Source organism: Botryllus schlosseri, chromosome 6, assembly GCF_051294905.1.
Source record: "Botryllus schlosseri isolate E-star chromosome 6, Bs_hap1, whole genome shotgun sequence".
Classification (NCBI taxonomy): Eukaryota; Metazoa; Chordata; class Ascidiacea; order Stolidobranchia; family Styelidae; genus Botryllus; species Botryllus schlosseri.
In genome coordinates this window covers 27,250,857-27,277,808 of record NC_137241.1, presented here as the reverse complement: position 1 = coordinate 27,277,808, position 26,952 = coordinate 27,250,857, and the positions used below count along the sequence as shown (strand labels likewise).

At 39.4% G+C, this 26,952-nt stretch overlaps 1 protein-coding gene across 1 annotated transcript in view; it reads right to left on the bottom strand.

The window, feature by feature from the left end:
* Positions 1-395: 395 nt before the first annotated feature.
* LOC145441912 (uncharacterized) overlaps positions 396-26,952 on the bottom strand; it is a 31,282-nt gene continuing 4,725 nt past the window's right edge. The window contains exons 2-23 of the mRNA XM_080319863.1: positions 22,332-22,631; positions 22,060-22,236; positions 18,642-18,738; positions 14,853-14,983; positions 13,589-13,691; positions 13,401-13,527; positions 13,099-13,269; positions 11,926-12,124; positions 10,961-11,275; positions 9,896-10,072; positions 9,249-9,345; positions 8,226-8,356; positions 6,777-6,879; positions 6,588-6,714; positions 6,269-6,439; positions 5,786-5,990; positions 5,615-5,720; positions 4,206-4,355; positions 3,511-3,696; positions 2,011-2,123; positions 1,875-1,950; positions 396-1,147 (exon numbers count right to left, since the gene is read on the bottom strand). Coding sequence (XP_080175989.1) covers positions 481-1,147; positions 1,875-1,950; positions 2,011-2,123; positions 3,511-3,696; positions 4,206-4,355; positions 5,615-5,720; positions 5,786-5,990; positions 6,269-6,439; positions 6,588-6,714; positions 6,777-6,879; positions 8,226-8,356; positions 9,249-9,345; positions 9,896-10,072; positions 10,961-11,275; positions 11,926-12,124; positions 13,099-13,269; positions 13,401-13,527; positions 13,589-13,691; positions 14,853-14,983; positions 18,642-18,738; positions 22,060-22,236; positions 22,332-22,631 — 3,929 coding nt within the window. The 3' untranslated portion in view covers positions 396-480. The remainder of the gene's footprint in view (positions 1,148-1,874; positions 1,951-2,010; positions 2,124-3,510; positions 3,697-4,205; positions 4,356-5,614; positions 5,721-5,785; positions 5,991-6,268; positions 6,440-6,587; positions 6,715-6,776; positions 6,880-8,225; positions 8,357-9,248; positions 9,346-9,895; positions 10,073-10,960; positions 11,276-11,925; positions 12,125-13,098; positions 13,270-13,400; positions 13,528-13,588; positions 13,692-14,852; positions 14,984-18,641; positions 18,739-22,059; positions 22,237-22,331; positions 22,632-26,952) is intronic.

Genomic DNA, 26,952 nt, shown 5'->3' with positions numbered 1-26,952 from the left:
CAAGACAGCAATGTAAATGTGCTCACGGACAAACCTACTTTACATGCAACGCGTTTCAACACATCAGCTTCGACCATACCGAATACTATGCATGCATATTTTCTGTACCACCATCACTGCCGTTTGTTATGTATTTTGGTTGGATGAAAATAAAGACTCTCTCTCTCTCCCATTGTGACAGGATAATCTGAAGTAGCCTACATCATTGCAAGGATATCACTAGTGAGCGAATAACCGAACAGCGTGAGCCAGTTCATAAGATCAGTGAGAATTCAATAAAAACCGTTTCACCTAATGAGAAAATTCCAAGTACCCATGGTTTGATTCTTCGGAAGCCCAGATCTGAGTCGGTTTCAGTGCCCCGTCTTTACTTCACAATATGACCAAACATAGAGTGCTTTCAGGCGAACATTTATTGCTAATATATTTTTCTAACGAATAAACAGTTTCTGTAATCTCAAAACAAAATTGGATATACTATCAAGAATCTGAGTGATTCTCCGTCTTAGAAGCAGCAGGATTAGGCTGCTGCACCGTAAGTTCTTGATCCGTTATACTATCTGATGGATTTCCATGTTCAGTCAGATTTGAAGCAATATCTTGAACATTCATATCTGAGATTACAGCAGCTTCATTGCCACCCACGGCATTTGATGGACCGCCATCACTTGAGTCGAACTCATGTTCATCAGGTGACTTCACAGCAATATCGACATTAGATTCAAGATCATCAACGTCACACGCATCGCCGAAAACTTTAGGAACATAGGTATTCAAAGTGCTCTCATCAATATTTTGGTCATCCGCATTAGCATTAGATGCGCCACCAACAGAATCTTTGCTTAAACTGAGCTTATCATAATCCACAGCGCTCTCAAGATTAGATGGGGCAGAGCCAAACTGATCGATGCCATTATCCTTCCCATTATATTGTCCATCCACCATCACATCTACTTCACTATCAAAATCATCATCGTTCATAGGTATAACGGTATCGAATTGGTCCGAAGTCGAGCAACAATGTCGCTGATCCATAGTTTCCTTCGTAGCGGAATCGAACTGCTCACCAATTAACTTCGCGGCCCCATCCGAGTGATAACCTGTCATATCTCCAGCTGCATCGCGATCAAGCGACTTCTTTCTCAGTCTAAACACACGCACTCATTTTTACGGTAGCCAAAATCATTCATTTTCATTAAGATACGTTCCTCATGGTACAGAGAGGTACATTCATATTCACAAATTTAATCACGCTGAGGTAGGAGTTCTTTTACTTTTTTGATCGCGGACCCCTTCAAGTTTTGTTGGCAATATTTTCGAAGCAAATGACTGGAAGCTCATCACATCAATCTCAACTCTATTTAGGCTATTCAATCCTCAACATAAGCTAACTAATGAGTATACAAGGTAGTCACACTTCCCACTCACGACGTCATCCTTAAATGGTAATCTGGTTTTGTTGTTTCTTAGCGAATTGCCCTTTCCTGGATTTCCTAAAACAGGGGTTCTCAAACTTTTTAGGCTGCGACCCAAATCTGAGTTCTCGCTTATTGGCTATAGTACCCAAGACAGTGACCTCAAAAATATACAAACTATCCACAGGAAATTGTGCTAAGCGCGAATAGATTTTTCGTTGCAAGAACTTCAACAATTATTACATACATTTATTTGATCTCTCTGGTGTCGTCGTGACCCAAAATTATACCCTTCGGCTTTGCGACCCATAGTTTAAGAACCCCTGCCCTAAAACTAGCTTACGGAACCCCATTCCCCGCAAGCTTTTCAACTTGATCTAATGGATATTGTAATTTGAAATTTAAAGGTAAATTAGATAGTGTGACATAGTAATAAATTGGGCTGAACAGAAAACTCACTCATCGTATGAAATGCCGAACATCACAATCGACCCAAGCATCAACAGGAGAACCACCATCGCTATTACCGCACCATCTAAATACAAATATTGAAAGAATCTTTTGGTCATATACAACGACATGATGCTGAATTTACCCGACAAGCCAGTGTCTGCGACATGAGGAATACTTTTCCTTGAAAACATCACAGGGTCGCTGGTCTTCACATGAATAGTTGAATCTCCGGGTGTCGTTGCAGCCACGATAAAACTAAAAACCAGAGGTGGTCAATATCCATGTACTTCTACTTTTTTGAAGTACACAAGTAGTTTATTTCTACCTCTACTTGCAGTACTTACTCGAATAAATAAAATTTTACGCTACTTCCACTGTTATATTTTGTGACTGACTTACTTTTCGCTAATTCAAAGTTTATCAAGTAGCAGTATTATTATTTTTTAATATATGAGAGAGAGAGAGAGACCAAGACAGAGACTTTCTGTGGCTGTGTTTGCAAAGTGAGTCCAGAATTTTTTATCATGTCTCGCACGATGGTCGCTTAATATAATTTATGTTGTGGTTGCGTGGTTTATTTATAATTTCAGGCCGTATAGTCGGCCATATGATAGTTTCATCCCTGTAAATAGTGCCCAGCAAAACGTTTCAAATTATACAACTACAATATTTTAAGTTGTCTTCCTAATCGCGCAAAGCGTAAATGTAGTATCCGTGAAACCCAGCTTTATGAACCGTCCGTATATGCCAGTTTCCAGGCCAATTCCATGAGAGCGCATTGATGACTGCTATACAAAACTACTCAATTTCTTGAGTAGCCTTCAAAGACAACAAATCCTGGGATGCTTCAAATGCACTACTTCTGCTCGTACTTGAGTAGAATTCTTGACTTCTTTGACCACCTCAGTGAAAAACACACCTTCAGGTTACGTGTTACATTGAATGATTGAAGCTTAACATATTTATAGCATGAGTAAAATCAGTCTACGGCTATCTCTACGAGAAATTGTTCGTCTTTTAATAGTTACTGACGAGAGCAGTTGAACAGTATGCTTAGCATGGTTTGAGCATGGCAAGAATGTTAAGTTCTGGTTGCTGTCATGATTGCACTGTCACTCGGAAGAGAAACATACTCAAAGACCAGCGTAAAATTCAAACTCAACTGAACAATACGTTCGGACGTTTATTGACTAAAGTGGTCTTGCGAAAGCACTCACATTCATGTTATTGATTGTTATTTGCAAAGTACAAATAAGGTAGATGGTTTCCGTACTCAAGTAGAAGCCGCAGTAACGTCGTAAATTTCTACTTACAAGTAGAATTAGAAATTTCTAAGTCATGACAAAACTACTTCAAGTGGAAAAAAGGAAATGAAATTAAGAAAAGTTTGAAAGTAGTTTGCAGAACTTTTAGGAAATAAACATGACGTCTGCCATTAGTTTCGTTGAAAGTTTAAGCAATTAACTGGAAATGCGAAAAAAAGGAAATATGCCCATTTTTCAACGTCCTCAGAGGAACATTCACTTTTCTTGAGAAAACAGGACAAAATCCTCCTAAAAGAGGACGTATAGCAAGCCTACCAGTGACTGCCACTGAGCACGGCAGAAGACTAAGACTGCAATTTCCATCGCAACGTTCCTACCTGTAACTCCTCCCCTCAGCTATTCGTTTATTTCGCGCTGTCAATACTTCTGCAGACAAGTCTCGCTTTTGTATGCCGTTGTTTGACGTGTCATCAACGTTCGAGGCGTCGCACTGCGTTGTGCTATCGTCGCCCAACTGCCACGGTATGACAGACGTTGAGGTACCCGTATCGCTGAAGTCGGTTCTAAAATATTATGTGATTTCCAGCAGATGTCATTACGATGGCTTCTAGTGCACGGCTGATATCGCATTTCTGAGTCAATACTGATAACAAGCAGCTTCACCGATAACCTCGATATATTCAGTTGATATTCAAAATATATGGAATATAGTTTAAGGCGCGTTCCAAGGCTTCACATCATTTATTTGAATCACTATACAGCCATTACCATGTCTGGACATGAAATAAACTAGAAAGGCAGCATCTGCACAGTACACATCTGTAAGCTTTAAAAACTATATCAATACTCCCAGTGAAGCAGTCTCATATTTCAGTTCTCTCTATCTATAATTATCATTGATTTTGCCCAAAATCTTACTTCAACTCAATCTATGTGGATTCGTGTTTTCAGATATGGTGAGTATAGCCTATGCGTGAAAGCATTATCCGCGATAGATCGAGTCAAAGCCATTTTAATCGGTAAATTGACATTCTAAGTGAAGGAGGAGGAGAAAAACATAACCAAAGGTCACCTAGGTATAGCTACGGCAAGATAATCGTCACCGGGCAACAAGTTTTCAGACGATGTCGATTTCCTGGCAAGCTCTTTCATTTCCTCTAAGTCGTAAGTCCTGCTTGCGTTTGCGGAGGCTGAGTTCAAGTTAACAATAACAAAAAGGCAGCTAGAAAAAAGAAAAGTGAAGCGCATATGATATACAATATACATATTCAATTTAAACGATTCCAAAAAGAATTAAGAATTATTTTTAACCGAGCTTGCACCTCGGTCAGTAAACACGACAATACGAATAGCTACCTGAAATGATGTAATACAATATTCTCTGAAGCATTCAATTGGTAGTACAGACACGCCGGCAAATAATAGTCTGGGCATAGCACATAAGTCGATCAAACGTAGTTTACGTGTGCAATAATTAAAACAGTTTTTGTCAGGGTTGGGACGCAGAAGGCGATCGCAAAGTTATCATATTTCAAAAAATGACCTTGCACCGGTCACACAATCATGGATTTCAATTACATTTACTTTACCTGTGACAGTAACCGTCATAAACCGCGTAACCAAGTGATCGAATGAGCAGAAACTTCTTGTTATACTAGTTATGTAATTGCTTTAAAATAAATTGAGACATATTCAGATATACTTCACAATGTCTTGAGCCAAATTGTAGCAAAATCTGAAACTTGATTGAGACCAAACTATGTTTTTGTTGTTGATATGACATGGAACTATGCGTACACTAGGGTTGTTCAAAAATAACTTTTTTTCCCAAATCTCACTCGCCTAGTGACTAAATCGTCAGGTTGTCCAAGAAAACGATGCACGCCAAATTTGACTCAATTCCAACCAGTAAAGGCCGTGCAATCTTGAATTGAAATTTTTAATTTATTATTAAAAATTAAGAAAAAAAAAAATTCTCAAATTTTTCTGTCAACCCCATGAAATTGTTGAGCTGTCTCCAAAGACGATGCAAAATAAATTTGAGTCAATTCTGACTTGTAGAAGCAGAGTTATTCGAGTTTTTCGTTGATAATTCTCGGATTATCCTTGATCAGGGGATTATCAACGAAAAACTCAAATAGTTCCGCTTCTACTAGTCGGAATTGACTCAAATTTGTTTTGCATCGTCTTTGAAGACAGCTCAGCAATTTCGTGGGGTTTGCAAAAAAATTTGAGATTTTTTTTTTAATTTTTAATAATAAATTAAAAATTTCAATTCAAGATTGCCCGGCCTTTACTGGTTGGAATTGAGTCAAATTTGGCATGCATCGTTTTCTTGGACAACCTGACGATTTAGTCACTAGGCGAGTGAGATTTGGAAAAAAAGTTATTTTTGAACAACCCTAGCGTACACGTGTTGCAGCATGCATAAATCTATAACTTTCCAAACACAGAAATAACTCACATGAAATGACACCATACCTGACGGGTCCGCTGCGTTGATCAGGAATAGCTATCCCGATAGGTACTAGCTCCTTGTTTTCCCTGTCTCTTGACATCAGAAGAGGAACAGAAACCACTTCGGGAGCTAGACGTCGTACCGAAAGATAAAAAAAAATTTCTCTCCACTTTGATGACCTTCATTAAAGTTACCTGCAACATCAGTTACGCATTGCTCGCTTGCACGGTTCCCCGGAGCCAAACCATTGCACGTTTTTGCTTGGGCGGTAAATGAATACATGCTATTGGGGTTTGTTTCTACGATATGAGTTCTGCGACTTCGGGGAAGACGGATTGTCAATTCTCTGTTCTTCAATGAACTTTCCCCTATCAACCTTGGACTCTCCGTTGCGAGAATCTGTGATACCACACTCAGTTCAATGTATCACTAATTACATCATTTCCAAACATCTAAAGGTTGAGATAAAATGAAATGGAGAAATTGAAATGACTCGAAGCATGGAGCTGTCTTTCAAAGTAACACCCACCCTACGTAAATAGGAGACATGTACTGTACATTGACCACACAAATTTCATATTTCTTTCTATCTGCACTCACAAAACAAGGTACAGTCAAAATAAATACAGTAGTTGTAAATGTAGCCATGTCACTCTTCCCTATTGCTCGCTACTAACCTGAAAGCCGACAACTCCCGTCTGATTGACATCCCAATTCAGAATGCACTCACTTCCATTGTGAGTTAGACGGAAATCTGAGAGGGCGCGAGTTTCAGGACCAACATAGGTATCGGTCGTTGCTTGCAATGCCGTGCGATAAGAAGTCGGACAGTTTGGGCATACTGTGACCTGCATCGAAAACTTCACTTACATCTCTAAATTATAACGAAGCATACTCCCTACATGGAAAATGAACAATTGAACATAGCTCACGCCCGCAAAAGACATTATCAACAATACAGACTAAGAGTAGGCTATTACTGCCTACTTTACCTACCTTTACGTCATACGTTGATCCGTTGGAGACCTTGAAAGCCTGAAAAACAGCATTGTTGTTCCAGTCACTTGGCAAGATATGCTTGCGATGTAATATTTCCCCTGTCCTGTTGTCAACAACTTCAACACTGCAGAATTACAAAGTTTAATGTATAGAAAGCTATGTCAATCAACGATCCTTGCATCGTACAGGTGAGTAATTGAGTCCAATCGGTCCCCGGGAACAAAATTCATGTCAACCTCACTTTCACATTCCTCAACAACGGCACGGAAGTCCTTCATTGGCCCTACGACTGAAAATTTAACAAATCCGATGAATATTATTAGTCGTAGTTGCAATTTGTCAGGAGGTAAGCAGTAAAAATGTACAAATTGTAGTGTGGGGCACACAAAAATTTCCAAATACTTGCCATACTAAAAGAACATGTCCACAACTCTCGATCACGCTTCAATATACAATGTAATAGCATGGTTTTTGCGAAATTGACGGATCAATACAACTGCTGACTTGTTAATCAGCATAGTGATTTAGGATGGAGGCCAAAAGTCTGATGTCACAGCCGCTACAGGAAATTGGCAAACACAAAATCCCATTTAGTTTTTCTGTCAAGCGGTGAACAAGATCTTGTTTGGCGGGATACAGATCTGAGCTGGCAATACAATATAGCATTTCTTAGGTAAATACAGTTGTCTATTGCACTGCAGCACTTCCCATAGTGGTGCGAGAGCAACAACAAGCTATAAATATAGGACAAATGTAGAAACTGCTCTTTCTCCAATTTACTACAACAAATAGGGGAGAGGAGGCCAAGATGAGACACGGGGAAAGATGAGACATCTAATTTTTTCATAGAAAAATTTTCTGATGGACAGATTCCTTCAACTATGTCGTTCCCATGATGTCATTCTATAGTCCTACCATATTAGCAAGGCGAACAGATTTGAGGTTGGGCAGAAAAATGCCAAAAACTACATTTTCATAGTCTGTGTAAGTTATGCGAATTTATGTTTGTAAGGTCGGTCATAACTATCATAGTATTTCATATTATAAAACAACATTACTGGAGCAGTGTATTTTCAAAATTTACTGTTCAAGGCAGACATAATAGATTATTTATCTACAAATGTAACACTACAAGACAAAACAATAACAAAACTCCTATTTTTGCTGTTTCCCATGGATAATTGGTTTTTGATGTCATTCAAATTTGTATATGATGTAATAATTCTTTTTAAAAGTGATCATGATTATTATATGTTATTCATGATGCTACTAGTTGATTAATCATTTGGGATGAATTGGTGTCATGAGAAAGAATTGCTCGGTGTCTCATCTGGAACACAGTGTGTCTCGTCTTACCCTCACCCGGGGGTAAGTTGAGACATTTGAGCAAGGATTTTTGAGGGCCAAGAAATCCATAAGTATGTCGTTCAATATAACTCAAGACATGGTCATATATAGTACAGATCACAGGCTTTCCATCGGTACCAAAATTAATCCTCAGAAGGCATTACTCTTCGAGTGGCGTCGAAATTTCAGAAAAGTGTCTCATCTTGGCCTACTCTCCCCTAACATCCAATGCTGTCTTAAAATCTTTCTCTGATGGTATACCCAGTTTTTGTGAAAAGCCCTGCGTACCTGAACTCTGGCATATGTACGGTCCTGGCTGCGAGCAACTGGCGACGGCCCACAACCAACCGATGCTCTTCTTCAAAACGACACAATCACCGCTTGACGACGAAGGTTCAGACTCTCCCCACGCTGTGAACCTTTTACAAGTTGTGTCCGAGTGAGTGACAAGTTAGGTAACAGAACTTCAGTTCAATTCAGTGAAAGATTGATAAGCATTTTTAGATCAGGGCTGTCAGACTCATCCAACCCACAGGCAAAAATGTTCCACTGTGATGTCGATCGGTCGTATTGTAGCATACAAAACATGAACTACAAAGCTATGCACGTTAGTGGAAATGACATATCAGCGAAGTCATGAAGCATTGTCACAAAGTCCAATGAAATAGGCATGGTTGAAAAGTTACCAGATAAACTTTAATATGTTGTAGCAGACGCCATTATAACTATATACTTTGTGGTCGCATAAAAGGTACATATTTGAACTTTCCGCATCTTTCATACTGATTTGACGTCATAATGATTGATGCTCGAATACTTGAATCAAAGCCATTTACTCATGTGATGTGGTCAAAACTATATTTTTCACTTCAAGAGAAAATCAGCATCCAAATAAGAAATGAGTAATCTCATCACACGAATATCATAGTCACATCAATCGATCGTATTACATATCTACCATAGTGACCGAACCACATGCGAAAGATATAAATTGAATCATTATCTCAAAATACACAATGTTTGCTTTGGTTGCACTGTTCTTCATGACTTGATTTTAATTGACTCGGCGTTTCAGCCATCTGAATTTTGACTCGTGACTCGAAGCAAAATTTCCGTGTCGACTAAATCATTTTACACTAGATTCCGAAGTGAAGAGACGGTTGACTTTTGCGGGCAGTGACCGGAATCAGTTGATCAACTCTACAGAAACATAGGTAGATACCACAAGTTATAGTTCATTTGTGACAGGTATGTCAGAATGCTCAGTATGCACAATTGAAGTACACAGTTATGAAGATAAAAGTCGATTACCTATCCCCATTGCCATATTGATCACTGACTGGAGATGCACCACTGAGAACCCATGACACTGTTCCATTAACAATATGCTTCTTCAAGTCGATAAGTACTGAAATGGTAGCGGAACAATGAAATATTCGATTGGACACCATACCTGCGAGTATATATGTTACTTGATGTCAGTAGTAACAGTAATAGATGAGTAGGTGGTAGTAAAAATGATGATGTGATGAGAGAGTTGAAGTCTTCCTAATACAACTAATATATTAATTATTGGAAATATTGTATCGATGCTTTTCCTAATCTGCGAACATGGAAAACTCAGTTGCCAATGACAAGTTGACAACACATTCCAAACATGCCATAGAAGGCTACACAATGCGAGTATGTTCACAAAAACACCATTTCTGTTTAGTAGCGATTGAGCCACATAAATCATATCGTAGATTACATTAGTAAATACTATATGTGGTCGCACAATAGGTACGTATTTAAACTTGGGAAATCTTTCTCACTGTATGTGACATTATGAGTGGTACTGAACTCGGAATCGGATCATACAAGGACACAATATTGCCCAGCCCAATAAATCATGCTATGCTATTCTATTGTTCACATACATACAATATTCCGATACCAAATGAGATTTAAAATCTTACCGTCACTTTCCAGATTCCGAATGCTCAATTGTTGAGAGATCAAGTTTTGCGTATAGTAATCTGGTATCTGCAGCATGTTTTTACTCATATTTGAGCAAACATTGGAGTAAGAAGATTGATTGCTTGTGCGTGTCTTATTCACCAATTGGTAGGTGTGGCTTTCTCCAAAAATCAAATCTGTAAACATTTAAAGTTGGCATACAATTTAATAATATCTTCATATTGAAATAAACCGAAAATATTCGTATTTGTGCATCTTGAGCGAATGAAAATACTATCCAAATTACTACAGTAGCTATGTTTGATATCTTTCCGGCAATGCCTTACCTTACTTAGCAATACCTTCAACTTTCTATTCCTAAAATGACGAGCTGATTTGTAAGCCATAGAATTCCTAACCAGTTGAGATCCAGAAACATGCTTTGCTCAATGCTAGAATGCTAGCTTAAAATGCGTATCACTAAAATTGACAACACATGACCTAGCTCCTGGTCTACACCAAGTCACTCCTGTCTAGTAGTAGTCTGGTTGTGTTACACAGGTTCGTAGCAATCTCAAAATGCCGTCCGGACACCAAATAAACAAAGACTCGTTGCGGATATTATAGCGTACACCAAATTTCTTGCAATACTTCACATGACTTCTACAATATTGGGCACTACTGGAAACTTATGACCTACCACTTGGAACGACTCTGTGCACCACCAGTTGAGAAATACCAATCTACAAGAACAGGAAAGCGAACGAAGGGTGTTAATATATTTTTATCCGTACAATTGAGGTGCTAGGATGATGGAGATATGAAAGAACAGTAAGGTTATCAAATCAGTTCTATTTTCTTTGCCGTAATATCTAGGAGTCCCGAGCGGAGAAGATATGGAGACCAGTTTTACAAGTAAATTTGGTCTGAACAGGCTAGGCTCAAACCCACAACGTATAGTGATTGAGAAGCCAGACGACATATGTGCGGGTAATCTGGGAAACTGGAAGCAGCAAGTCACATCAATATAAAGAGCTTCATGTAGGGTTACAACAGAGAAAGTAAGCATGTCTAGCTAGTCTCACCTGAATTTGGCTGTGTAAATTTGATCTCAGACGTCTCGAAAGGATTCTGCGCGTAACATCCAATTTCAGCGTTGCCCAAGAACTCTCGGTTTCTTATCATTAAAGTTCCCACAGTCTCACTCGAAGTATTTGTGTTATAAACAAAGAAGTTGCTATTCATGTTTAGAGACGCTGTGATGTTAGTAAGAGCACCATCTTGTCTCCAAACCCATTTTATTGTGGGGCGAGGAGTGCTCTCAAAACGACATGTGATATTTATTTTGTAGCCATCTTCAGCATCCCTTGCTATTGATGACTTGAGAAATTTCATACTTTCTGGAATGATAACAAAGTAAGTAAGATAAGTAGGGTGAAGAGCTTAATACAGTCAGTTAAAAATCCCACAAACATTGCTATAAGATGAAAAGATAGGAAGGATTCTAATGATTTGGTCGGGTCAAGTCTCTCAGTCATGCACCTACGGTACGGTTGTTCAGTATTGAACTACTTTCAGAAATTCGTTGTTTTCAGTCAGTTTTCCAGGCCTCGTTCCTTAAAAACGTATACTAGCTCTATTTTTCTATACAGTAACTCATTCCTTGCATATATCATTGCCAAAATTGATTTTTCATCTTCTTTCAGCCATATATTGGCCCCAATTAACTTCGAATTAATGAGACAGACATAACCGTGGCCTAGATATGGGTGAAAAAAAGATTTGAAAATTTTTCAAAAACTCGATTTTTCTCAAGTTTTAAAAATCGACCTTCAAAATTTGAGAACTGGACATAAGCTACTTTGATACCACTGTGACGATATGTTCATTTTGAGAGCTACAAATATCTGGTAAAAATGGGGGAGGGGGATTCCCATATCATTCGAGTGCCGTGATTTTACTTGACCTAGTAAATGTAATAGATAACAGGGAGTAAACAGCTATTAGGGTCTAGGATGCTGATACAAAAAATATCCGTCCTAAATGTTACCTGCCGCATCAGTTATGCATTGTTCGCTTGTACGATTCCCTGGAGCCAAACCACTACATGTTTCAGCTTGGACGGTGAATGAATACATGCCGATGGGGTTCGTTTCAATGATATGACTTCTGTTACTTCGGGGAAGACGGATTGTCCATTCTCTGGTCTTTACCCACCCTGTCAGCCTTGGGCTTTCTGTTGCTACAATCTGTGATACCATGTTCCGTTTATTACTAATTTCACCATTTCAAGGTTTTCACCCAGGTTGTGGTAAAATGAGAAGACAGGAAGGAATCGAAACCAATTGGAGTAGTTTTTCAATCAAGCACCCCTCTTTGACTAAAGCCACGTCTATTGGACAGTTTTTAGACTTTGGATGCTAATTGCACCACAACTGAATATATTTTCGTAAATTGCACCAATTTGTAGTGACATTGCTACCTAAACTGGTCGTTGTTATTTTTACTTCTACTCGGCACTACTGACTTATTAGGATTTTGTAAAATGACTGGGTGAAATATCCTCTATATAACAGTTGTATATATTATCGTAAATGGCAACAGCTTGTAGTGCCAATAGTCATTTTGCGTAAGCGGTGTAAATGCGCCATGAAATTTTGACAGTTGATATTGATGTTAACGGTTGAATATGATGATTGTCATATTACTCGAGACATTGCTACACTGTTGTAGATATTGTACATATCGTGTGTTCGTTGTTTACTGTACTACTATTTGATATATTCTGGAACTTTGATAACTAAACCTTAGTCTCCCAGCATGAGTGAGGATGACTCATTTTCAAAGTGTTCTGGTTTCTCTGGTTTGTTGGAGTTAATGTTTTTGGGTATAATTGGTATTGATCCGAATCCTTTCATGGTAGTATGATACTTAACTCGATGTACGAACAGGTCTGCTGTAATATACTCTGCTATGTGTGTGTGTGTGTGTGTGAATTGATATTATCAAGTGTAATAATGGATCTCAATCCGCAGTTAGAACGGTACAGATCCACAATTTCATCATTAACAATATGGTTGAGAGGTGTCGGTCGATTTTCACAATAAAAAAATTGCAATTGACGCATCAGTAGTCACACATTTCAAAACTGAAGTAAACTCTAGCAGGCTGTGAAAACAGAAAGCCAAGTAGAAATCCCAAACCACAGTTACCCTGAACTAACCTGAAAGCCGATAACTCCTGTCTGATTGACATCCCAATTCAAAATGCACTCACTTCCATTGTGAGTTATGCGAAAATCTGATAGGGTGCGAGTTTGAGGAAGAGCATGGGTATCGGTCGTTGCTTGCACCGAAGAGCGATAAGAATTCGGGCAGTTCGGGCATACTGTGACCTGCATCAAAAACTTGACTTACAAGACTAAATTAGAAGGAAGCATGTTAGCTACATCGACAATGCAAACTATTATGACATTATCAAGAGTTTATTTCATTCAAACAAGAGTCGTCAAACAGGAATGTATACCTGTATATCATACGTTGATCCCTTTAGGACGTTGAAAGACTGAGAAACTGTATCGTTGTTCCAGTCACTTGGCAAGATATGCTTCTGATGTAACGTTTCCTTCGTCCTGTTGTCAACAACTTCAATACTGCAGAATTTCAGAAAAAATGTACAGAAAGCTATGTCAACCGGCTAGCCTAGTGTCTTACAGGTGGGTAACTGAATCCACTCGGTCTCCGGGAACAAAACTCACGGCCACCTCACTTTCACATTCCTCAACAACAGCTCGGAAGTCCTTCATTGGTCCAACAACTGAAAAAATGTGTTGCATAATACTACTCGTCTTTGCAATTTGTCACGGGGTAAGCAGTGTACTAATTGTAGTTGAGTAGGGTTGACACACAAACCTTTCCAAATACATGCGACACTGTACAATTGAATAATATATTCATATTGAAATAAACTCAAATATTTTAGGTAATCGTGGGCAACTAGTAGAGATTTCAAAAGAACTTTGTATATCAACAGTCGTATCACCAAATGATGTCACAGTGGGGCTATTCAGATTTCACTGGCTATGTGATAAAATTGTTAGGTTGGTGATAACAACGCTGCGCACCAACTTTGGCTCAATTCCAACCAGTAGAAGCGAGGTTCTTGCAGTAGAAGCGAAGTTATTGCAGTAGAAAAATTTCTAATTCCATCATTTTACAGTTAATAATCAAGTTAGCCACCTTGGATACTATTTTATTCAAATAACTTCGCTTCTAGAGGTCGGAATTGAGCCAAATTCGGTGTGCATCATCTCTACTGACAGCCGAACAATTTTATAGGGTTGACCGAAAAATTTTGAAATTTTATTTTTCTATTTTTTATTGAATAGCATATTCATATTAAAATGAACCCGAATATTTTCGGCTGACACTCGTCAGGGGTAATCGTCAGCAACTAGTAGAGAATTCGAAAGAACAGCGTATATCAACAATCGTAACACAAAATATGACGTCACCAGCACGAAATGTCGAATACGAGAGCGTTCAATGTACTATTTTTAGATGATACACGAACTCTTTTTGTTGACACAGCCTTGGCTGGTGTATTTTGATAAAAGTCGACTCCAAGGCGCACAAATGAAAGTGTGAGCGACCCTTTCCGAGCATGCGAAATCTGTCGTCTCGATAATTTTTCGCACAGGCGGGATTATCCAACAAGTGTTTGCCAATTGCAGAATTTATGGCCTTTGATTGGTCCTTTGATATATTCAAAACTTTCTACTGCAAGAACCTTGCTTCTACTGGTTGGAATTGGGCATAAGTTGGTGTGCAGCGTTGTTTCCACCAACCTAACAATTTTATCACATAGCCAGTAAAATCTGAAGAAAAAGTTTTTTTTAATAGCCCTAATGTCACAGCCATAAATTTGATGATTATTCAGACTATTTAAGCGTGTGAGATCGTAACTAGCCTTGCGTACCTGAACTCTGGCATATGTATGGTCCCGGCTGCGAGCAATTGGCGACAGCCCACAGCCAACCAATTTTTTTCTTCAAAACGACACAATCACCGCTCAACGACGAAGGTTCAGAATCTCCCCATGCTGTGAACCTTTTATATGTTGTGTCCGAGTGAGTGAAAAATCATTAAAGTGACATAATTCAGTTCAGTGATATGCATTGTTAGATCAGGGGTGTCAAACTCGTCCAGGCCACGGGCCAAATATAGTTTACCAATGACGGTCAAAACATGGGCGTATCATCACTAGGGCGAATTTTTTCAACCTAAAAAATGGATGATTTTGACCTATATATCAAAGTTTGGACATTTTTTACCACGAAAAACTTAATTTTTGACAAAATTTTGACCTCATGTATGCAAATTTGGTATTTTCGCACATGTTAGAATTGTATTACTTATCTTAATTTCTGGTTGAAACTGTCTGTCCTTACGATGTAGTTTGGCCTGAAAAAACTTATTTAACGAAATTTGGACCTATGAATTCAGTAGTTACATCACGCATTACGGTAGAAATAATTAAAATTTGTTGTAGTACAACGAAAGATACTTTCCTACATTCTCGGGTCGAAAGTTTCTGTCCTTACTATGTAGCTTGTCAAGAATATAGAAAGAACGTTCAACAGCAGCAGTTGTTGGCTGTCAACACTGAAGTTGTCCGTACACTGCTGGTGACACATTGTGTTGCTTCATTCTGACAACGTTGTCTACATCACAATTTTTCATCGTACGCTTCTTGATACAAGAACCAATGCCCGCGCAGCCTTGCTCCAGTTAGGATATTGCGGTATGTTCAGCATAACACCATGTCACCATATTTGTTTCATTTGACCGTTTATGATTCGCAATGAGCAGACAATGGGCCGTCTACAACGGTATGCCTATAAAGTAGGCTACAAGCTGTAAACTGTCAAATGATAAGTTCATCAATAGCCTTTATATAGGCTATGGTTCATCGACAGTGCAAACATCTACGATACAAACGAAATGCAGATTGCAAAAAAATTTTGACTGCCCTGGTTATGACCCTCTAAAACAGTGGCGCTAACGACGATATAAGTTGGCACATTGCTATGATTCCTTTAGTGCAGTGGTTCCCAACCTGTGGTACGCGTACCACTAGTGGTACGCGAAGGTCTTCCAGGTGGTACGCGAGTAGATTTCTTTTTTTTTGACTGAAGAGAGTTATTAGTTTGGAGTTGATTTTAAGTTGCCGAATTTATTAATTATTTGTTACTGTTCTCCCAAGAAAACCAACGCAAAATTTATAGAAATTGACATATCGGCGTTGGTCATTACCACGCCACGACGCACCAAGATATATAACGATTTAGGACATGTTACATGCGACTCCAAGAAGTGTTCCAGAACGATCGGCAGCGAGAAAACCTTGGCCGAAAAGAACTGGCCTTACGCTGACCGAAAACTTCGTTATATATACAAAATACATGAAGGTTTAATTGTCCATAGGTGCCTAAATGACTGGCGCCAAATGTTCCTTTCTTGGCAATCTGAACCTCAGAAGAAAAGTGCCATCCCGCAGGAAAATAACAATTTAAAATCGTGAGCGTCTTTTAGTTTAGTACGTTTGGGTGATTCTATAGTTTTGATATGGTAGACACGAGGCCACGAAATAACATTATGTAACGAAGTCATACCAACAAGTCAGCCCGTCTGAAGATGTTTAATTATTATTTGCGGGCTCTACAGTTTCCAAGACTCCTCCCTCAGCTTTACCGGTAAATCGGACAGAGAGGACAAGAAATTGATAGCAATATATGTGCAACTCCCGATCTTATTGACCGATTTTATCATGAATTATCGAACAGTACAGTATAGCGAATTTCGTGGCAAAAGCGAACACCGTGATGGGGGGGGGGGCGGTTTATCACCCTATGGGACCCCAAGACCCATGTTATTTTTAGGGGGCCTGACGAAGTGCTGTTTTGTTCCTGCCAACGGGTATACGCCCGAAGATGTTAAATTTTTATTGAGGGGCCCTACCTTTTCGAACACACCTCACTCAGCTCTACCGGTAAATCTGATTCAGGAGCAGAGAGAAGATAAAAATTGATAGCAATATATATGCAATTCCCGATCATATTGACCAATTCAATCATTAATTATTGAAATTTTTCGCCCTTAGCGTGTCTGGGCGAGAATAGCTGACTCACTGTACGAACACCCAATCTAGATGACAAGTAGCAGCAAAGAGCGGATATCCAAAGGGGTTCCGGGGGGAAGTTCCCCAGAAGTTTGGTTTATCAACCTATGGGGGGGGGGGCAAGACGAACGTTTGGGGGGGACGAAGTGCCCTGATGGTACGTCCGTGATAAGGTACTTCTTTTTTCTCACCACTGTGATATGTTGTGCCTACATGACCGATCCATTCTCTGTTGATCCAGCCGACCTGCCTGTCGGGACTGGAGAGCAAGATTTTCGTTGTGAAATTATTGATATTTTATGTACATACTTGCATAAAAACCACTCAAACGGAGAGAAAGAGGAACTCATAATTATACAGGATGACCAGAGAGCTTAGACGAAACTCTAATATTGTTCTCCAATAAACTGCTGGCTTAGCATGGACTCCTCATACTCGACGCTACCTTCTCACGCTATTCCCCCGCTGCTAATTTCCACTTTCACGTGGGAGTGCTAGCAAGGATTTTCATCCCTGATGACTATCAAGTCGAAGAAACGAAACCGACTTGTTGCGCCTATACATGACTTTCGATGCGCTGTGAGCCACGCATCGACCAGCTTGTTAAAATGAGCAAATTCAACCATCACATTCAATATATTGACTTTTGTTATTTCATTATGCTGTTCTTCTTGTGACTGGTGGCGAAAAAACAGTGCCATGCATCCCATCAACTCTGGCAGATAATGCCTAGTTTAATAGAATTTGTTATTACATCTCGCATAGGTCAGATACCTGAATATGACGTCATAAATGGCGGAACTTATGTAGGTGGTACGCGAGCATCCCAGAAAACCTCGAAATGGTACGCGAGTGGAAAAAGGTTGGGAATCACTGCTTTAGTGGTAATCTGGCGTCAGCCCAGCGTGAGGATTGCGAGATATTTAACCATAAACGCAGATGTTGAAATTTGGTTTTATTATTATTAAATCACGGTTCGGGTTTCCGATAACTTTTTGAGTCGGAAATGACAAAGCAGTGCAACCACAGATATTTGAATAATATTTTTGTGTAACTAATATATTCTAATATATATGAACTGGATATAACAGTCTCGCATTGACCACTTCGCTTCTATGAATAACTACATTTTGTTCCATATTTCCATATCACTCTGACCTCAGTGTGCACTTTTTGCCTTCTCGAAATTGCATGTCAATGTCACCGACTCATTCCCAGTGGTAACAAGAGTGAAAACATGCACCGAAGTTGGGTGGCTATAATGTGGCCTATGAACATGCTCGACATTTGCTGTCCAGAAGGATTATTCAATGGAACTATCTCCTACAAAAAATCTTAACATTTTTTACACGTGCTGGATCATATAAGCATACTCTATATTGCTTCGCAGGCCGGATGAAATCGTTGACAGGCCGGATGCGGCCCGCGGACAGTATGTTTGAAACCCCTGAACTATATTCAAAAGTTTAATGAGACATAAGATTCCATAAGTCATAGTTAAGCTGTCATGTTACAATCACAGTCATGTCAGAATGTACAGTATCAAGAATTGAAGTATATATACAGTCATGAAGATAAACCCATTACCTATCCCCATTGCCAGAGACATTGCAGACTGTTGATCCATTACTGAGAACCCATAGCATTGTTCCATTAACAGTACGCCTTTCCAAGTCGATAAGAACTGAAATGATGAAAGAAAAATCAGGGTTGTAATGACTCGAATCATAACTCGACTTGAGTCTGACTCGAGTCTTGATTGTTTTGGGACTCGACTTGACTTGAGTCATTTTCTTAAGTATGAAAAATGACTCGACTCGAGTCAATTTGTGTATTGACTCGACTTGTACTCGAGACATTGCACATGACTCAGACCAAGTCATATGACTCGAGATGGGTCTACCAACACAGGCATTTCATTGTACTTTCGAAAAATAGTAAAGTCATCACACTATTATTACTTGAAAATGCTACCAGAAACTGTTGAAAGTTATGAAAATTAGTATGTTATGAATGCGAAGCATTCGATATCACCAAGCAGAGTTGTAAAAAGCGGGTGTCACATGACATGAACTTGGAACTGAACAGTCAACACAATGACTTGGACTCGAGTCAAAACACTATGACCCGGACTCGGCACTCTACCCGTGACTTGAACTTGACTCGGTGATGAATTGAAAATGATTCAACTTGACTCGAGTCAAACCTATAAAAGTGAGATTGACTTGTGACTCGAGACCTTGTGACTTGGTTACAACCCTGAGAAATACATAATATTCAATTGGATTTCATACCGGCATTACTGCTCTACCTGCGGCCAGGAAATTTGCGCGACACATAATTCAATCAGAACGCCTATATGTAGGCGGCTGTCAACATGCAAACTTAATTTACGAATTGACTCCCCAATTTTTGAGAGATGTTAATTAATCTTGAAATTTTCTTCGTGCTAGGTGCGATTCAATCCGACTTCATTTTTGATTTTAATGTGATAGCGCCCTTTGCAATCTGAGCACCACAGTACAGATGCGAGCAGCAGAGGAAAATGATGATCCCATATAGAAAACCAACTCGGAATCGCGTGCTCCTTACGAAAGAAATTTGTTTCTGGTACGTTTGGGCTATTCCAATATCTTTCCACTGTAGCGACAATCCTGATGAGAGGTCAAGAAATAACAGCATACAACAAAGTGACTAATAACAATTGGCCCGTACCCAAAGATGCATCATTATTTATAATTTGTCAATAACCAATCCCATAATATGACCAGTCGCGATTTCAGCGCGTACAGTAAGTCGATATGAATGAATAGATTAGTCCGGAATTCACAGGAAAGGGACATGGAAAGTTTAACAAGGGTATTTAGCATCAAGCTAGTTCATTACGACCATCCTGTGGAATGTAGCCGTAGCCATGTGTAAACGAAATACAACCGTGAATAGCAAAAAGGATGGCCACCCCTGACGTACATGCTACTTGGTTTGAGTAGTAGTAACAACAATTATGATGACGTAGTGAGAGTTGATTTTTCCTAATACTGTACCAGTGTAAATGTGCCTGTGCGAGTGTGCGTGCTACACATTGTCATGGAATTTGAGTATATAGTAATAACAATTATGATGACGTAGTGAGAGTTGATTTTTCCTAATACTGTACCAGTGTACATGTGCCTGTGCGTGCTACACATTGTCATGGAATTTGAGTATATAGTAATAACAATTATGATGACGTAGTGAGAGTTGATTTTTCCTAATACTGTACCAGTGTACATGTGCCTGTGCGTAGGGATGGTGTGAACCTCTGAAAGGTTCAGGTTCGTGTGAACGCGAACCTTTTTGAAAGGTTCTGTGTGAACACGAACGTGAACCTCGTGACGTCACGTGACGTCATATTGCTAATTCCAACCCTTTCTTTCAATGAAGTGACAGACTATGCCCTATATTAATTTACACGATACCTAGCGAAGATTCAGCCCACATAATGCCACAATGCTGAAGTACATATCGGCGTTTTAAACGTCGCTAAAAGTATCAACTGCGGTAATCAAAGGATATAATAATTGCATAAAATCGGTACAGTCCGTCGCTTTGCCAGCAATTTCGACGAGAACTTACCAAGGAATATAAGCTTGCGCCTTAACGGTCCTAGCCAGACCGGACAATGTGCTCGAAGTCTGAGTATTGCTACATTGATTTTGAGCAGAGTGTACAACTGGGTTCTATACTCGCTACCGATACCACAAACAACAAGTTATGCAGCAGTAGCAAGCAACTTAAATCCCACGGATTTGGTTTTATTGATACAGTAAAGATATGAAGTCAAGATTGACCCAGTACGACCGTTCGATTTTTTACATCAGAAGACGATATCAATGTCATTGATTGGTTGAATAAGCATCATTCGCTGACTACGTATATCGATTGCGGGTCAAGCTCACAGCAGAGAGTCACTAAATATTCACAAGCGGAAAGCTGGATATTTCGAGAAAATTTTTGCAACAAAGCAAGTAAAACTTTTAAGGTTGTCGAGGTGCATGGTGCATGCTCGTTTAGTGTTGATTTTCTATGCTGCCAGCACCATGCATGGAGTGGCCCGCAGTTGAAATGCAATAAATTTGAGCCAAAGATCTTATATTGGAGTGAAAATTACAATTTACCAAAAGGTTCACAGTGCAGAACCTATCAAGGTTCTGTTGTGAACGCGAACCTCTAAATTTCCTAGGTTCACACACAGAACGCGAACGTGAACCTCAGGTTCACACCATCCCTACCTGTGCGTGCTACACATTGTCATGGAGGTGACGATAAACGAAACTTTTACAGGTATTATCGTCACCTTCAGTCAAATTTTACGTTTGACAAAGAAACAAATGTCTTACAGATAGAAGGATTCATAACAAGAAATCATATCACACACATTCTATGGAAGAATCCGGCATTGACGAATTCCATCCACTTGTACACAGGGTAGTGTTTGTGATCATAATGGGATTTGGTTTCAATGACGATTTGCTATATTATACAAGCAAAGGTGATGATACACTATGATTGACCAATGACCAAACATGAAAATCAACGAATTTCTACGTTGTAGAAAATAACTAGAAAAGGGAATTTACATAATACACAAATTAGTAGAGTTTGGAAGAAAGAATTGAGTACTCGGATCTAAATATAGTTTTGAGTACAATGAATCAAGTGATTCCTTTCAAAAACTATATTGCAATACTTGCAGTATCTTGAATCGATAAAAATAGTAATGAAATTAATGATGTGAGTGAGTTCAATAGCCCTTATATTTTATGTGAAATATTGTATAATTTTCCTAATGTGGAACTTTGAAATCTCAGTTGGAAATGGCACGTTGATAACACATCCCAAACTTGTAATACAAGGCTACGCAGCGTGAGCACAGTGATGAAAACAAAATTTGTTCAGCAATGGTTAAATCGTGGAAATTATCACAAAAGATTATACCATTACAAAATGAGATTCAAAATCATACCATCACTTTCTAGATTCCAAACGCTCAATTGTTTGGCAATCAAGTTTTGCGTATAATTATCTGATATCTGCAGCATGTTTTTCGACATATTTGAGCAAACATTGAAATACGAAGATTGATGGCTTGAGTGTGTCTGATTCACCAACTGGTAGGTGTGCCTTTCTCCAAAAATCAAATCTGAAAATAATGAAAGTCGAAAAAAATAACCGACTTGCGTAAAACCGTTTGTTGCTTCTATTCCCTTCCGTCTGATACTAACTAGGTAGTCTCACCTGAATTTGGCAGTGTAAATTCAATCTCAGAAGTCTCATTTGGATTCTGAGCGTAGCATCCAATTTCAGCGTTGCCCAAGAATTCTCGATTGCTTATCATTAATGTTTCCACAGTTCCATTCGATGTATTTGTGTTATAAACAAAGAAGTTGCTAGTCGTGATTTTAGTAACGGCACCATCCCGTTTCCAAACCCATTTTATCGTGGGGCGAGGAGTACCCTCAAAATGACATGTGATATTTACTTTGTATGCATCTCCCACATCCTTTGCTATTGATGACTTGAGGAACTTCATTCCGCCTGAAATGATAAGTAACTTCAATGATTGCAAAGAAAGCATAAAATTTACATACTTGACTTGACAATCAAGTGACGCGCAGTACGGTATGTATTGCACCACGTGCATTCACAACTACACATAAAGATTGAAGAAGTTAATGAAATTTAACATAGGATTGGTAAGGAAAGCACATTCCATGAGAAAGCAAGTGGGGTAAAGTTATTATTAGATCCAGTTCAAAATCACACAGCATTAAGGTAAAATGAAATGATAGGAAGGATTCAAATGACCCGATGTGAGTAGAGTTAGTTAGAACTGACAGACTTCTAAAAATTCGTTGTGTTCAGTTAGCTTCCAGTGTCTTATAGAAAACCTCATTACAGAAAATATTTTGAGTTAAGGAAACCATTTTCATATTCCACACTGCCTTAGAAATCCGTAAACCCACGGTGGCAACGCAGTCCCAACATACGGTCCCAGACATAATGTATGAGTGGCAGCGCAGTCCAAACATACCCCAGACATGATGTCCGAGTGGCAACATCGTCCTAACATACCCCAGAAATGATGTCCAAGTGGCAACGCAGCCTGAACATACCCCAGGCATGATGTCGAGAGGCAACGCAGTTCTATAAGTCCACAACTTCTCAGTCCCCGCCATCAGCAGATGCGTTTGCAGATTAACTGACATCATTTGCGTCAAAGACCCGAAATAATTTTACTCGCCACTGGATCTGCATCTGTGCGACGCGATCAAGCAAATATCGCTTATCAAAATGCTACTTTTTTCTGTGTGTCGCGTGCATTATTGAATTTTTCTAGTGCGCCACAAGCTAAAAAAGAGTGTTAACTACTGCCCCAACTACTGCCTACTGTCGCAAACCAAGGATGTTGATGTAAAAAAATCTGTCCTAAAAGTTACCAGCAAAATCAGTCATGCATTGCCCGCTTGTACGGTGGCCTGGAGCCAAACCATTGCACATTTTTGCTTGAACGGCGAATGAATACGTGGCGGTGGGGTTTGTTTCAACGATATGACTTCTGTTACTTGGAGTAGCTTTGCAAATTTCTACTACAAGTAGAAGTAACGATTTTCCAATGCATACAAACATAAGTATTATAGGCATATTTTTGCCTAAAACTGGAAATTATTGAGTAGAAGTAGAAGCATTGAATAAGTACTGCGAGTACGCAAAGCCTAGTTTGAACACTCCAAAAAAGTTGGATTTTTTTACACATAGGCGCCGACTTTTATTTTTGCATGGGGTGGCGGCGGGCGCGTAGCCAGGGGGTGTCGAAACCCCCTCCTTTTGAAACGCAAAATCTCGTCCTTTAGAAATGACCATTCTGACGCTAATATTCAGTTGCAATTAAACAAGTCGTGTTATCAGTGTTACTCGGGGCCAATTAGCGAGATTCGGCGCGGCAATTCTGGAACACGAAAGAAGGCAAGAATGATGATTACAAACGCGCGCGGCCAATCAGTAATTATCCCTTACCGCCATCACAATATGTTTTTATACATTAGTATTGAGTAGCTCGCATCGCAACAATTGGTTGCTGATTAAAACATCGATTTTGACTGCATTGCTGCATTTCCCGATTTACGTTCGCAAAGCATAATCGGATTAATAATATGGGCACTGGAATAAATTCCAACTAGCAGGCAAACATCATAAAACACTGTTCAACTTTGCGCTACGAGAATATTTATCACAAATATGGTTCACAAAATATTTTAAACTCGGCTTGCGGCCGTCATCGATGCAAATAATGCGCTTTAATTTGTAGAAGGTGAACGTAAAATCACGATAGGAGGTTGTGTTTCTCAGAGTGCGCGGATGAAATCCACGTTTCTAACAAAGAGGTCGAATTTATACATCTAATAAGGATCGTTAGTTTGGTGAAATCAGCATCAGTACGCTGCGCGAAATACTAGTAGTGATCAATTTTATCGGACTGTACAATCGGCCAGCAAGGTTGCACTGATAACGAAATTGCAGACATGCCGCAAACCTGCAATAATTACAAATACAGGGTGCGGTAGTCATAACCCAGATTCGGCAATGGCAACGAGCACAATTTGTTCAGACGGGGACATAAGTTTTAATCAAAAAGATACATAAACTAGGGTTACCATACGTCCTCTTTTAAGAGGATTTGTCCTCTTTTTTGACTTTTTTGAAAGTGTCCTCGGAGGACGCCCTTTTGTCCTCTTTTTTGAGATCTTGTCCTCTTTTTTGAAAAGTTAGGTCAGATTTAGAGTAAATTGCGAGTGATATGCCGTAAATTACCACAGAAGTGACGCACCGGCGGGTATTTCGGAGTGAAAAACGGTGATTTTAGCTCTGCGCGAAAAGTTGACCTTTTTTTTTTTTTTTTTAGTCATCCACCTAGCAATGCGGAGAGAAAAAAGTTATTTTTGAGCTCTGAACGGAAAGATAAGTGAGAAAAATTCACCGGTTTTTGAGAATTCTTCTCCGGTTTTGCAAGTCTCAAATTTCTGAAAAAGTGTCCTCGTTTTAGATTTCCAAAATATGGTAAGCCTACATAAACACAAACAATATTACACTCAGAGATTGTTACTGTTTGGCGAAACTGTATCTGCGGACGGTAGTAGGCCTGCATGCGGACGCGCTAAATCAAACCACCGCCGATAGTGCACATGAGATATCAATGACCCATTTCGCATACAAATGATTCTCGCTATTTGCAGTACGCAGCATCGATAATACAAATTGGTGAATTGGCATTTCAAAAGGACTGGATTTCTAGTTTTAAATGAAAAACTCACGGGCTACGCACCTAGGGTTTTAATACCGACAACGCGCTGGTTAATATCCGTCGAAGCCTACGGCCTACGCAAGTCCCGATTAGCCAGTCGAATTTGATCGTGAAATTATAGAAATTTCTATAGTGAAATGGTGTGATTTTAATTATATAGGTGTTATTGCAGCAAGAGCAATATGGGCGCATGCCGCAACCTTATCAAGAGAAATACAAATCCCGATGTTTTGAAATTCGATCCGCGACATGGTTGCGCCCGATAGACTCCGCCCAGAAACGAAGTTTATTGAAACATAGAAGGTCCCGCTCAAACTAATCGAATAAATTCAGAATTTCCGCCACCGAGAATCTCTTGTTGCATCAATATTTGACAACGTAATTCAACGCCGTGCACTGCACAATGTGCAGTATTAATAACAAATCAAACACTGACAAGTGTCTCCGAGGGAATACGAGTGTTTAAAGCAGACAAGAATTAGTAGCCTAGAGATGATAGCAAACGATAAAGCGCGCATCGAATCAGAAATTCCTCAACTTGCGCATAGCACAATGGGATTCCGAGTCTGACATCGCGGCAATTGTTTGCACTGAATATGCTCACTTTGCGCAGGAATTTCTTTCAATTCGCAGGCATACACAAACACTGTCCTATTTCGCGCTCCAATTAAAAAGACTATCACGAAACTAACTCAAGAATTATGTTGTAAACGAATATGAGAATATGAGAAGTAGTACGTGAATTCGCTCGTCCGGTAGAGAGAGCTCATGTTTCTCACAGCATGCGTGTCGAAATCGACGTCGTAAACGAGGTCGCTTCGATTGTATGATTACTAATCACGAGTAACAATTTATTGTGGTGTTTTAAGCACTAGTTTAAGCTGCGTATTCAATTATTCGCCCGCGTATCGGTTAATAGTAAATAGTTGGCATTTACGCGATAATCACAGACTCGCTAACTGACAGCACAGACGCCGGGCGTTTAAGCATTTTGTATGGGGTGGCCGCCACATAATAATTATGTCATGGGGTGGCTGCGCCACCCCGTAACTCGGCGCCTATGTTTTTACAGACCACCGCCACTATAGCAGTGCCTCACCTGTCGTCAGGATGAGTAAAAGAAAAGTGTGAAAACCTTCAATGATTATATATATATATATCGACTTTTCAATTAGATAAACTAAAAAGGGCAAAAGAAAACAGGATACATGATTATAACACGAATAATTATGGGTATTTTCTACGTTCTATGTTCATGAATGACTAAATTTCCAACATTTTTACATCCAAAAGCACCGGATTTGCATATTTGTTGTTCACAAATAAATTGCAAGAACAAAGGTGAGGAACAGATGGACCAAGCCTCACCTGTGATGCGCAATTCATCATAAACAGCAATTAATAATAACTGCTGTTAATCGAATGCTATTGTCGCACTGATTCCGAAAAGCTAAATATTATTAATATCAGAGAACCAGAATCCGCTAAAATTGACCAGTGAATGTAAAATCTGGTTTTGCTACGTACAATGACAGGGCAGAGAAAGCGTATCCAGGT